Source organism: Rhododendron vialii, chromosome 9a, assembly GCF_030253575.1.
Source record: "Rhododendron vialii isolate Sample 1 chromosome 9a, ASM3025357v1".
NCBI classification, from domain to species: Eukaryota; Viridiplantae; Streptophyta; class Magnoliopsida; order Ericales; family Ericaceae; genus Rhododendron; species Rhododendron vialii.
In genome coordinates, this window is record NC_080565.1 from 27,189,198 (window position 1) to 27,201,158 (window position 11,961).

An 11,961-nucleotide genomic window follows, 5' to 3' on the forward strand; every position below is an offset into this window, starting at 1 on the left:
GTCCTCTTCCAACGCTTCAGATTCCCCCACTCTGATTTCTTTCTGTAATCTTCTCTCTCTCTCTCTCTCTCTCTCTCTCTCTCTATCGAATTTACTTCCCAAAAATGGTAATGATTCAATCGGATATACGCTCCGCGCTTCAGATTGCTTCCACTCTCGGCTGCCTCAAACCCAATCACCGCTTCGTCTCCCGCCGCGTCGCCGCCTTCCGTCCACCGCCGAGGTTGGCAGTGGCGGCGGGGGCCAAGGTAAGAGCTTTTTCCACCAACGATACGGAGACTGAGGGCCCCGCCGTAGAGAAGGTTTCGCATAAGCCGCCCGTGTGCACGGCCGACGAGCTTCATTACGTATCTGTACCTAATTCCGATTGGAGGCTCGCCCTCTGGCGCTACACTCCTCCCCCTCAGGTTAGGTCAGCTCCTTCTCTGACTTCGTTTTCTTGTGTCATTTGTACACACATGCTTGTGTAAGACTAGTCGATTACGAGGCGTCTTGTAATTTTACTATAATCTTAAGACACAAGTGCGGACCGAGGGGCGGGTGAGCCGGGGAACCGCCCCTACTCAAGTTTTAATCTTTCTTAGAACGAAGAGTAGTTTTTTCTCTGTTAGATTTTTTGGAGGGTTTCAACATAAAACCAATTGGCCATAGATGAGGTAGCATCTAGAATACATTAACAAAGTTTGGGTGGTTTAGATGAACTACCTAGGATAAAGTCTTAACATTCTCAGAATCTCAAAACATCAAAATTATATTCATTCGCCCGCAAACTTTTTCTAGTATACCCGCCCATCCATGATGTTTTGTTTGAAAAATCATATCTTCTTCTGGAGATTGAAGACATCTATAGAAGTATTTAATGTTAGGTTCAATATTTTACCATTTGGAATGGATGTGTATGAGCCAAATTATACGCATTTGTAATCACACATGACTATGTTTTTGTACTTATATTAGTTGATCAAAAGTATCTACAGACTACAATAACTATTTTGATAATGTTTTTCTAATAGGCATTGGCAGAAATTGATATCACTTTTGAGTTTTCATATGTGACCGGAAAAAAAAATGATGTTGGTTGACCTAATGTCGAAATTCTGTCTCCGTCCTTTTTTTTTTTTTATCGGCAAAGACAGATTGATATTGAGCCACTCTATGTATACTATACTATCCAAGTGTAGCCAATGTGCCAAGTTCCTTATGTCAAAAAGAATTCAACAAAAATCCACCCCGCCTGATTTATTATACTATACTATCCAAGTGTAGCCAATGTGCCAAGTTCTTTATGTCAAAAAGAATTCAACAAAAATCCACCCCGCCTGATTTATTATTAGTGTTTCACTTTAATATTCCTTCTAAATCTCATGCATCGCACATCATGTGTATCACACTTGGTCAGGGGAGGCTTTACTAGGTATTGACGGGTTCAAGCGAATGCCTGGTTTAAAAAAATGCAGTACAAATTGGTGTTCTTTTTGACACATATAATTTGATTTTTCTTCTCATCTTCTGTATTGTATGGATCAATCATTCAGGGCCAAATTAAAGGAAAATCTACTTGAATATATGAGCATGTAAATAGTATAGCTCAACAAAACAAAAGAAATCAGGCCTAATATTCTTAACCAAATACAAAACTTTATTTTACATATAGAGTTTTGCATTAGAGAAGAATTTCTGTACACTTTTGTTACTGCATAACTATAATCCTAGAGTTGCCCCTGCATGGGTGCCGGCGTGCCGCTTGTTATTATGTCTGCACATGTTTATGTGTTGCTCTATTATGGGGCTGTCTTGTATTTTACTGTTATCCCATAAAGACCGAGCTTGATATGGAGTGATGTAATCTTTATTGTATAGATCGTTACATTTTTTCTAGTGTTACTTTACTATGTGGCGTCTTGTATTTTACCGTAATCTCATAACTAAGAGCTAGCTCGATATTGAGCAATGTAATCTTTATTGGAGAATGTTAAGAATCTCTATATGTTTGTGTTACTCTTTTACGAGGCATCTTGTTGTATTATACTGTTAATGTAAGTGTTGCTAAGGAACACTTGTATCACGTGTTCTACTTCTTGTATTATTATTTTTGTATGTTTTTATAGGTTGTGTGGATTGAAAAAACCTTGTTTATTGCATACCATTCTCAAATTGTCCTTGGGATGCGAATTTTTGGGAAAGATATGTGAGAGTAGCTCTAATTTTGTCGTCGGAATGTTCTTATCCACGTACAGGCTCCTCCGAGGAATCACCCTCTATTGCTATTGTCAGGGGTGGCAACCAATGCCATTGGATACGACCTCTCTCCAGAGGTTAGTGTTCTCCCCCCCTCCCCCCCTCCCTCTTTTCTCTAATTTTATTAAAATCTAATTTTATTAAAATAAGGGATCCCTTATAGGATCCGTGGGGGGTGCTTGTGCGTGTGTGTATATGTTTGTATAGCGGAACTGTGCTACTTTGGTGAAAATTGAAGAGGCTTAGGACCTTGGAAAATTATTTGTTATGTTTTCCAGGATATGCATAACTGCCGCTACGACTCTATCAATAACTTGTTTCAAAATTCACAAATATTGCACACCAAATCAGTAGCAAAATGTCTACTGCCTAGCAAGTAAGATTATAGTAATTATTTTGGAGCTGGTTATAGAATAGTGGAGTGTTGTATTCAACTATGCTCTTTTGGCCGATGTTTTTTTGCCTTTACACAACTCGTATATAATTTATGTATAGTTTAAAATTTGATTTTCGTCAGATTTACCCAATGTATTTGTGGTCAAACTTTTTTCTATCAATATGGAGCACATGCATTCATTAGTGTCAATTATAACAGTCACGCCTTTGCTTACACTTATTTACGACTACTCTACCTCGTAAAATTAGTACCAAAATTGCAGCTAATGAGCATTGAGCACTACTTGTGCATAAGTTCAACAACAATAACCCATTGCTTTTATTATATGCATGGATTTTAGGGCTGCAGCTGCTCATATATTCAATATGCCTGACTCTATGTTGCTTTTGAGGAGTTCATAATTTCGACTTGTTTGTATACTATATGCTTTAACTAAAGTTGCCCCAAATGGAATTGCGTATGACGAGCTAGGATCTCTTCTTATCAAAGTTTCTTTCCAATATGGGTGACCTGGTAGAGCAGGAGAATCAATGCTGTCTGGTCTATTGCTTTCATATTGATCAACCTAAGGGCACACAATGCCCAATTTTGCTCCTGGATAAATTGTCTGTGCAGAGAATGAAGGGGAGATTGACATTACATTTATCAAGTAAAAGTAAGCTACTGTTGAAAGTCTTATGGTCCTCGTGCTCTGAATGGCATAAGGCCAATTCTTTTCTCAGACCCCCTTGGTGATAAGAGTTCATAAATTATCCCATCCGAATTTTCTTTTGTAGCTTCTCATGATGCCGGCTTATGGGTACTTAATCATGGTCTTACTTTCGACTTAAATGTTTGCAGTCTTCATTTGCCCGTTACATGTGTGGTCAAGGATTTGACACTTGGATTCTTGAAGTTAGAGGTGCTGGTTTGAGCATGCAGGGATCAGATTTGAAACAAATTGAGCAGAATGCCCATACAATATCTGAACATATGGAAGCTACTGCTGAAGCTGCAACTGATAGAGTTCTTCCTGCGGAACAGCAGTCAACCAATATCTTCAGTACATTGTCAGAATCTTATAACTCTGTTGCCAAAGGCAACCCAGCGGGGATGGCAACAGTTTGGGATGAATCAAAACTAGTGACAAAGTTGACGGAAACCTTTATACGTTTGTCAGAACGACTTTCTGGCTTTCTCAATGAAAGACAATCACAAATTGTGTCTGCAAATTTTTTTGATCAAATATCACGACTCTTAGAGGACTCTTTTCTATCTGAACGCTTTGATGAGATAAGAGGAAAACTTTCGAGTTTGTTAGAAGCAAGGCAAAATTCTGCTGTGACTAGCCAAATCAGGGAGCTGAGTCAAAAGCTTGTGAATATTGTTGAAGAGAGTCAACGTTCGGTTTCACCTCAGCTGTACAATTTGCAAGAGCGTCTTTTCACAACAATAGAAGATTTCCAGAAGCAACTTGACTTGATCGTTAAATATGACTGGGACTTTGATCACTACCTGGAAGAGGACATTCCTGTGGCGGTGAGGTGACTTTTCTCATGCTGGAAGGGCATTAACATGAAATAAATTTTATGGCATTAACTCAATGCTATTTTTCCCCATTTGACTATATTTTTTTTTCCTTCTTGGGTTTGTTCATATTTTTTTACTTCATATCTTCTGTGGTATATAAGCCAATTGTGCAACATATAGGCATAATGAGTTAATGTTCTTCAGTTTTACATTGCAGATGGAATATATAAGGGGCCAGTGCAAACCGAAGGATGGTAAATTGTTTGCAGTTGGACATTCCATGGGAGGTATCTTGCTGTATGCTATGCTGTCACGATGCGGTAGGACATCATCATTTACTCTTATCTCCAATCACACGCTATGTCTTGTGTGTTTTATACTTCACAAGAAATAGATACAAACTTTCCTTGTTTTACGTTATCTGACAGTCCGACAATATTTGGCAAGCATTTGTTTCCATATAGCTGACATCATATTAAAGCTACCAATATTTATTATAAGTGGTCCAAGAAAAATAACACAGTAATATTTGGTAGTTCTTGCCCATTACCTCTCTGATGTCATGTCTGTTGAGTGGTTGAACAAATATAGTCGGTTCTGTAAGACTAAAATAAAGGCTGGCGGCCCTTCATAAGCCTTGTCAGTCCAAGCGGAGAATGGGGAGTTCTGCAACATGGGTCCAAATGACACTCCTGATGTTTTCTCACATTTTGATGTCAGGAACTCATTGTTAAAATATATCTGTAAAACCAATACATAGGCCTTTTTTAAAGAGATTCTCAAAAGCAACGCAGTGCCTTTGTCTGCTGCTGCCAGCTGTGGCATCATTAGTCCATTAGCCACTTGAGAAAACAAATTTTAGCTGCATTCAACGCTTGGACTATCAGAAGTTGACAGAATAGGATGCTTATCAGTTGCTCATAGCAAAGTGAGATGAAAGATGACCTATTGAAGTAGTTCCAAAATGATGTCTTGTAATAATTCATGATTTCTTGATTTGATAAAGCTATTTCCACTCCCAATTATGTAGGTTGATATCTCAGCTATGCATGGACGACTGCATGAATTAAAATCTTAGTAGAGTATCACTTCAGGGCATACAATTTAGAAAACTTGCTACTGCCTTTCCGTGTTCCTAGGGCTTTGAAATGACTGTCAGGACCAGGTGTTATTGTTATATCTATAGTTAGGACATCAATTTGTGAAATTGACCCTCCCACACGCGAAGTTGATCTAAAGCCTGAGTCGCCCTTAGTAGTAATCCAAGCCAGCAGGATGAAAGAAAACGAAAACTCGGGGTTGTAGTTAGATTCTGAAGTAGATAAGTTGTTCCGCATCCGTCCTACTATTTGTAACATGTACCCTCTCTGTATTTGGAATCTTACGTCAGGAAAAGGGAATTTGAATCAAACTTCTGGTAGGGTTTATTAATGTAAAACTGCCGGTAATGAGCAGTTTCCAGAACAAAAGCTTTGCTTGGACCACCTTGTTTTTGTAATGATATTATCACAATCACATCAGTAATGCCTTTTATTCATAGATAACCATTGCGCTAGTTCAAAGAAAATATTTAGTGTTTGTTGTCTCTCCCGATACTCTAGGCATTCAGGTTGGGATGTCTTCATTATGTCATCCATCATGTTGCACTCAAGATTAATTCATGTGGTTGGTATAATGACATTTTTCATCTTTAAAGCTTTTGAAGGAAGAGACCCGGGATTGGCAGCTGTGGTTACATTGGCATCATCACTTGACTATACCTCTTCAAACTCATCACTCAAAGTGCTCCTACCGCTTGTAAGTTTATGAAAATCCACTGGTAAATCGCTCTATGTGTTCTGCTTTGTTAACCATCTCCTTCTGACTCCTAGGTGGAACGAGTCGGTTTTCTAGAAAACTAAATGGTAGACCACTTTTCATGTAGGCTGATCCTGCTCAGGCTCTCAATGTTCCGGTTGTTCCTTTTGGGGCATTACTTGCAGCAGCTTATCCTCTTTCATCTCGCCCCCCTTATGTCTTGTCTTGGCTTAATCATCTGATATCAGCAGAGGACATGATGCATCCGGAGTTGCTAAGGAAGCTTGTTCTGAATAACTTTTGTGAGTATAACATGTCATGCTGCTTCAGTATGGATTTCAAACTCATTGTCTTATTCTTGTGCTATTGTTGAATGGAATCACAGTTGTTAAGGAAAGGAAACTTGTTCTGAACAACTTTTGTAAGTATCACATGCAACATTAAAATGTCATGAACGAGTAATAGCATGGTGTACGCCTTTGGCATGAACATGAATGTCTAACATCTATGAGTAGGACTTGCACAAAAATTGACTGCAGACTAGCAATTAGTTGGTACAGTGCTATACGAATTGTTACTTGATGGGGATCACCTGAATTCATTGCAGCATATTTGTGCATTTAAGATATCATTTTGATGCTGGTGGTATTCTTAATCATGTAATTCACGGATGGGTCTTGACATTGGATTCAAGCCTTATTCACTTGAGCATCTCTTAATTGAGCAGAAGCCAAACTTTTCAACCCTTATACATGGTTTTCTACAGAAAGGTTTTAAGATATAGTTAACAGCATGCGCTATTGTTGATTCCACCAGCATTCTAATGGGGTTTGATCTCAAATGGCAGGTACTGTTCCTGCTAAATTAATCTTACAGCTGACAACAGCTTTTAGAGAGGGTGGGCTCAGTAATAGAACTGGTACATTTTTCTTCAAGGAATATCTACATAAAAGCGAAGTTCCTGTCTTAGCCATTGCTGCAGATCGGGACCTGATTTGCCCACCAGAAGCTGTCTACGGTAAACTTCCTAGTAGTGGGAATACTTGCACAAACATAGCTCGATTGGAGTTTATATGTTTTCTTTTGTTCAATGTTTCTGGCTCGCAATTTTTTCCACAGAAACTGCAAGGCTAGTCCCTGAGCATTTGGTCACCTATAAAGTATTTGGAGAACCCGAAGGTCCCCATTATGCTCATTATGACTTGGTGGGAGGACGATTGGTACGCACAATTCTTGTACTCTTTTCTCATCTGGAAAATATCCTCTTTGACTGTATGTTTGCAGTGCTTCTTTTATAATGATGGCTTCAATCCCTTTTTAATCAATCTGCAGGCTGTGGAGCAAGTATATCCCTGTATAGTATTATTTCTGAGTCAGTATGACTAAGATCATAATTATGGAGCCCATGAGATATGTTCTACCAAAGTTCACTAGGGCTGCATTCCCCATCTGAAGCTGGAAAGAGGGTACCTCTCTCTCTCTCTCTCTCTCTCTCTCTCTCTCTCAGTAATGACCATTGAATCTTGGCAACACTGAGTCCTACTCTTTGATGCCAGGTTGTCAAATGTGTTATATTTCCATCACTTGTCTATGCTGGGAAGCTTTGCTGGATGAAGGTTCCCCTATGGAAATTAAGGCCCCAAAAACCTGACGGGAACCTTGTTCCGTGTGGCTCGGCTTTGTTTTTATTCACATCATCTTTTGTGTGTATCCATTTAACGATTTCTTTTTGTATATCTGTTTTTCTTTTTCTTTTTTTATCCTCTTTTTTTTTTTACGGGTGGGGAATATTCGGAGGAAAGGAAGATTGGCATATGCGGAATAGAATCAAGAGAATACAGGCACAGTTACTCGTGAATTTGGCAACGGATCAAGGTCAATCAGGCAATAATATTTCATGTGAAGAATTTTGCCTCGTCATTTTCTTGATGGCTAATTCTTGAATTAGTTGGCCAAGACAAGTCCCCAGTGCAAAGCATTGAAGGTACAGGTTACAGAGACTCTCATTAGTTTCACCTTGTAAGGACAAAACATCCTCTGTATGCATTCACATGTATGTCACAGTGTTACACATGCAAAAGATCAAAACAAGGATCAGACAGATGAACTATGATTCTACCATTTATGGTTGATTACAGTGTCTTAGATGTGCAGCTCTTGGCATTCTTTTATTGACACAAAGGACAGGGGTCCATGTATTGATTTCCAAGGACCAAGTACTTTGTTTTTTATTGCTTAACTTCTGATGGTACTTGTGTAAATTATCTTTCTAATCATTGCTCGAAATGAGACATCGATTCTTAATGTGGAATTAGTGTGCCATTGCCCATGGTTGGTAGATGGAGAGAGTGGTCTCATCCTTAATTTTGAGTACACATATTTCACTGACACAATCCGGACACACCATTGGTTCAAATGAAGTGGCGTGATACTTAATTGCACTGAGCTAGATTTGGCTTAATTTCTTTGTTTTGCAGTCTGTGTTAGTATTTCTTTTCGATCGACCGATTTTTGTTCCCTTGATCTTCTCTATAGCTTAAAAGATTCATGTGAATTAACGCAAAACAGTCGAGCAGTATTGAACAAAAATATAAAAAAAAGATGTTTTAATTGTATTTGTCTGTCAGTATGGGTTATGTACTGATTCTTGTCTGGCAACAGCTCCCAGACCATTTCAAATTTGCCCATCCTCTGAAGTGATCAACTAGATAGTGCAATGCCCTGTATGTATAAACCTGGTGGACCCTAGTTAGATGGTAGTATATAGGAAATTCAAACCATGCATTGAGTCATTCTTTTTTTCAACCAGTCACTCATTGTATACCAGAACAGTGGTTAGATCCTCCTGTGAATTAGATTTCCTACAAAATAATTTGAAAACCCTTCAGATGTGCAGGAAACTGATACCTTTCTTTCTTTCTTTCTGAGTAATACTGAAATTTACTTGATGAAGAACAACAATGCATTACTCAACTACGTTTTAGATATTTGCAGTTTCCTAACAAATGATCAAGGGATATGAATACAGGAAAAAGAGAGAGTTGAGAAGTGTAATTGTACGCGAACACTAAACTTACAAACAATGGGGCTATAGCACCGTGGCCTAAGCTGAGCACTTAAGTGCTATCCCGTTGATGTACTCGGGTTCGAGTCTGGGAAGGGGGGGACCCCTTCCAAAAGGTTGATCATTGTAGCAATGTTGGGAAGCAAAATCCAGACCTACTTTTTCAAAGATAACAGCGGCCATCCTTTGTTCTTCTGTTCTTTTGTCACTTCCAAGTGTTGTAGCATGTTATAAAGTGGCAGAAACACAAAGACAATTCCTCAATGATTGATAATGGGGAAAAGGTAAAGGGTCTCCTTGTCTTCCATTTCCCTTGCATCTCATGTATCATGTTGAGATCTTTCTCTCTCTATATATGCACATAAATATCAGTCTCTATATAATGCTCATTGAAGTGCCCTCAAAAGCCCAGGAATAATTTTGTGCAGCCATGGATTCAAACACATCAGGGTACCTTCTAAACCATACAAATCTTCACCCAGTCTACTATCAAGCCAAGGAGGATGATAATATAATTGACTTGGGACTTAGTCTCAGAGCCTTGCAGCCTGAAGCTTATCATCCATCTGGACAAGGTATATCCATTATTGCCTTACTATTGGCCGTAATGATGGATCTTCAATCTTCTGCGAAAATACTGTTTGTATATCTTGAATATGTTCTTGAAATGATTGCGAGATGTGATAAGCAAAATATGAAAAATTCTATTGTTTGAGAGCTTTTATACTTCACAGAATGATGTGACGCGACATTTTTCAAACCAAACGAAGAAAATGAACGTTTTGTTTTGAAGCGAAATATCCAAGTATGCTACATCATTGTTTGAATTTATGTATGATGTTTTGTTTGCATACCGTTGCCCGAAAACTAAGGGCGAGCTTGGAGAGCCTCCGCGGCACAAACTAGGAAGAAGTTTGTTATGTTTCCAAAGAGAGAACTGTCAAAAGAAAGAAGATTTCAAAAACATTTACTAGATTAATGGAAAGCATATTAGAGAACATAGCCTCGAAAATCTGTGAACACATTTACTAGAGCCAGTTTTTGCTAGCCTAATGATGGAGAAGTGATGATCATTGTATCAAACAATACTTTTCAAAAAAAAATTTATTTTTTTATTTGGATCGTCAATTTTCAATCTTTTTCTTGAAAGTCCAGATGATTACGGGGACCTGATAGATTGGCACGAGTTGAACCCTGAGCGTAAAATTGCGAAGATGGGATATCCTCCAAAGATGAGGCAAGATTTTGATGAAGAATCGGAGGGAGTACAAAGCAAACAGCGATGGGCTTATATTAAGGTCAACATGGAAGGGATAATTGTTGGTAGGAAAATATGCCTACTTGAGCATATGGGTTACTCAACCCTTGCCACTCAGCTTGAGGACATGTTTGGTAGGAATCTCAGTTTTCTTGGGTTTGACATCTTTACTTTTCTTTTTGAAGTGATTGACATGATTTAAGGTTCACTATTTTGCACAGGCAGACAGTCCCCAGCTGGGTTAAGGTTGTTCCAGGCTGGGTCAGAGTTTTACCTGTTTTACAAGGACATGGATGAGAATTGGAGGACTGTTGGCGATTGCCCATGGAAGTATAAGTTTCTTCCCCATAATTCCTTGTTTGCTTCTAACTTTTGTTGTTGTTGGGTTGGCATGGTAGTAGTTAAGGTCTGGGAAATAAAGGTTTGGTCACTCCTGAAGTTTTAGATTCGAAATCTCTTTGGTGCTGTCAACTCTCGTGGGGTCGGTTTGTACAAAGCTTTGTTCTGAATTTTGTTGAGACCCCCGCAAGTGAAAAGTAAGATTGGTTCCCCAGCATTAGTCGAGACAATAGAAGTCTGAGTTATCAAAATTTTTGTTTAGCAAAATGTCCAAAAGATACCACCTCTGCCATTCATTGTGGATGAGCCCACAATCTATATACCTTTCTGTATGTTCTTTGAGAGTTTTTAGTAGTAAAACTTTCTTTAATGAGCAATCGTGTGATGATCATTAATTCATTATCACATAATTAATGACTTTGATTATTATCAAATTTGATGTTTTTTTATATTTTAATATCTGTGTTTCGACGACCTTGAACAGGGAATTTGCAGATCGTGTGAAGCGACTGAGGATTGTGCGGAAGAATGAAGGAATTCTTGTTCCCTTTTCATCAGCCTCTCATTAATCTCTCTCTCTCTCTCTCTCTCTCTCTCTCTCTCTCTCTCTCTCTCTAATATTGTCCCAGCCCTTTTAAGTGCAGCAATTCCATTAATTAAGTTGGAAAATGAAGGCTTTGTGACAATTTCATGAGTTAGAGGCGCAATTAAATACTGTCACATCTTTTGCAAGCAAAAAGGGTAATCTATTTTGTACAACATTTGACTCCGGACCTGTGTGCAATGAGCATGACTGGCGGGCAAGTAAAGTACCTGGTAGGAGTTCAATTGACAAAGGTTCTCCCTACGAGGGCTTACATTCAATTCGTTGGGAAGTATTCACTAAGTTCATACCACATCACTTAGGTTCAATATACATTGAATGACTTATATTCACTTACAAGGCTGAATCAACAAGCAACTAACCAAGAGGGCGATCAAAAATCATGTAACAGACAGAATGATTGCAAATTAAAACCTATGGGCAAAGAAATGGAATACTTTATGACCCATTTATTTGTGGAGTCCCACTCCCAGCATGTGCTCCGTACGACTGCCATGATTCTCATTTCTCAGGCCTTCACTCACCTGCCAATATTTCCTGTCATGTTGGGTTGATTAGTTTCCCTGGTTATTTTTGTTCAAGTATCAAGCGGACATAATACCAAATTACAACATGCGATTGAGCAATCACGAAATGAACGCAATGACGCGCTATATTAGCATAGTCCCTGAACAATGCAGATGGATGTCGAAAAACATCCGACAATGAGGGAGAGATTAAACCTTAGATTAATCGAGCTGTGCGCTTCTTAAATG

General features: G+C 38.8%; 2 protein-coding genes across 8 annotated transcripts; both read left to right on the plus strand.

Annotated features, from left to right (window-relative positions):
* Positions 1–8,217, plus strand: LOC131302097 (uncharacterized). Of its 5 annotated transcripts, none has more exons than XM_058328712.1 (10): positions 1–407; positions 2,238–2,315; positions 3,476–4,158; positions 4,349–4,464; positions 5,841–5,941; positions 6,069–6,243; positions 6,789–6,959; positions 7,061–7,161; positions 7,274–7,407; positions 7,498–8,217. In XM_058328712.1, exons 1-9 carry the CDS (start codon positions 105–107, stop codon positions 7,325–7,327), a joined length of 1,782 nt encoding a protein of 593 aa, XP_058184695.1. In that variant the 5' UTR covers positions 1–104; the 3' UTR covers positions 7,328–7,407; positions 7,498–8,217. The 5 variants fall into 5 exon arrangements, with proteins under 5 accessions (XP_058184695.1, XP_058184698.1, XP_058184696.1 ...); XM_058328715.1 differs by having other exon boundaries at positions 16–407; positions 3,476–4,153; positions 4,362–4,464; XM_058328713.1 differs by having other exon boundaries at positions 43–407; positions 7,274–7,406; positions 7,537–8,217.
* Positions 8,218–8,536: 319 nt separating this feature from the next.
* LOC131302098 (auxin-responsive protein IAA32-like) lies at positions 8,537–11,350 on the plus strand. Of its 3 annotated transcripts, none has more exons than XM_058328719.1 (4): positions 8,537–9,289; positions 9,434–9,580; positions 10,161–10,397; positions 10,485–11,036. In XM_058328719.1, exons 2-4 carry the CDS (start codon positions 9,436–9,438, stop codon positions 10,706–10,708), a joined length of 606 nt encoding a protein of 201 aa, XP_058184702.1. In that variant the 5' UTR covers positions 8,537–9,289; positions 9,434–9,435; the 3' UTR covers positions 10,709–11,036. The 3 variants fall into 3 exon arrangements, with proteins under 3 accessions (XP_058184702.1, XP_058184700.1, XP_058184703.1); XM_058328720.1 differs by lacking the exon at positions 8,537–9,289 and adding an exon at positions 11,087–11,350 and having other exon boundaries at positions 9,297–9,580; positions 10,485–10,593; XM_058328717.1 differs by having other exon boundaries at positions 8,537–9,580.
* Positions 11,351–11,961: the final 611 nt, after the last annotated feature.

Coding starts and splice junctions, on each gene's coding strand:
- LOC131302097 (XM_058328712.1), top strand. CDS start 105: ATGGTAATGATTCAATCGGATATACGCTCCGCGCTTCAGATTGCTTCC. Junction 2,316..3,475: donor GATACGACCTCTCTCCAGAG/GTTAGTGTTCTC, acceptor AAATGTTTGCAG/TCTTCATTTGCCCGTTACAT. Junction 4,465..5,840: donor TGCTATGCTGTCACGATGCG/GTAGGACATCAT, acceptor TCATCTTTAAAG/CTTTTGAAGGAAGAGACCCG.
- LOC131302098 (XM_058328717.1), top strand. CDS start 9,436: ATGGATTCAAACACATCAGGGTACCTTCTAAACCATACAAATCTTCAC. Junction 9,581..10,160: donor TTATCATCCATCTGGACAAG/GTATATCCATTA, acceptor TTGAAAGTCCAG/ATGATTACGGGGACCTGATA. Junction 10,398..10,484: donor TCAGCTTGAGGACATGTTTG/GTAGGAATCTCA, acceptor TATTTTGCACAG/GCAGACAGTCCCCAGCTGGG.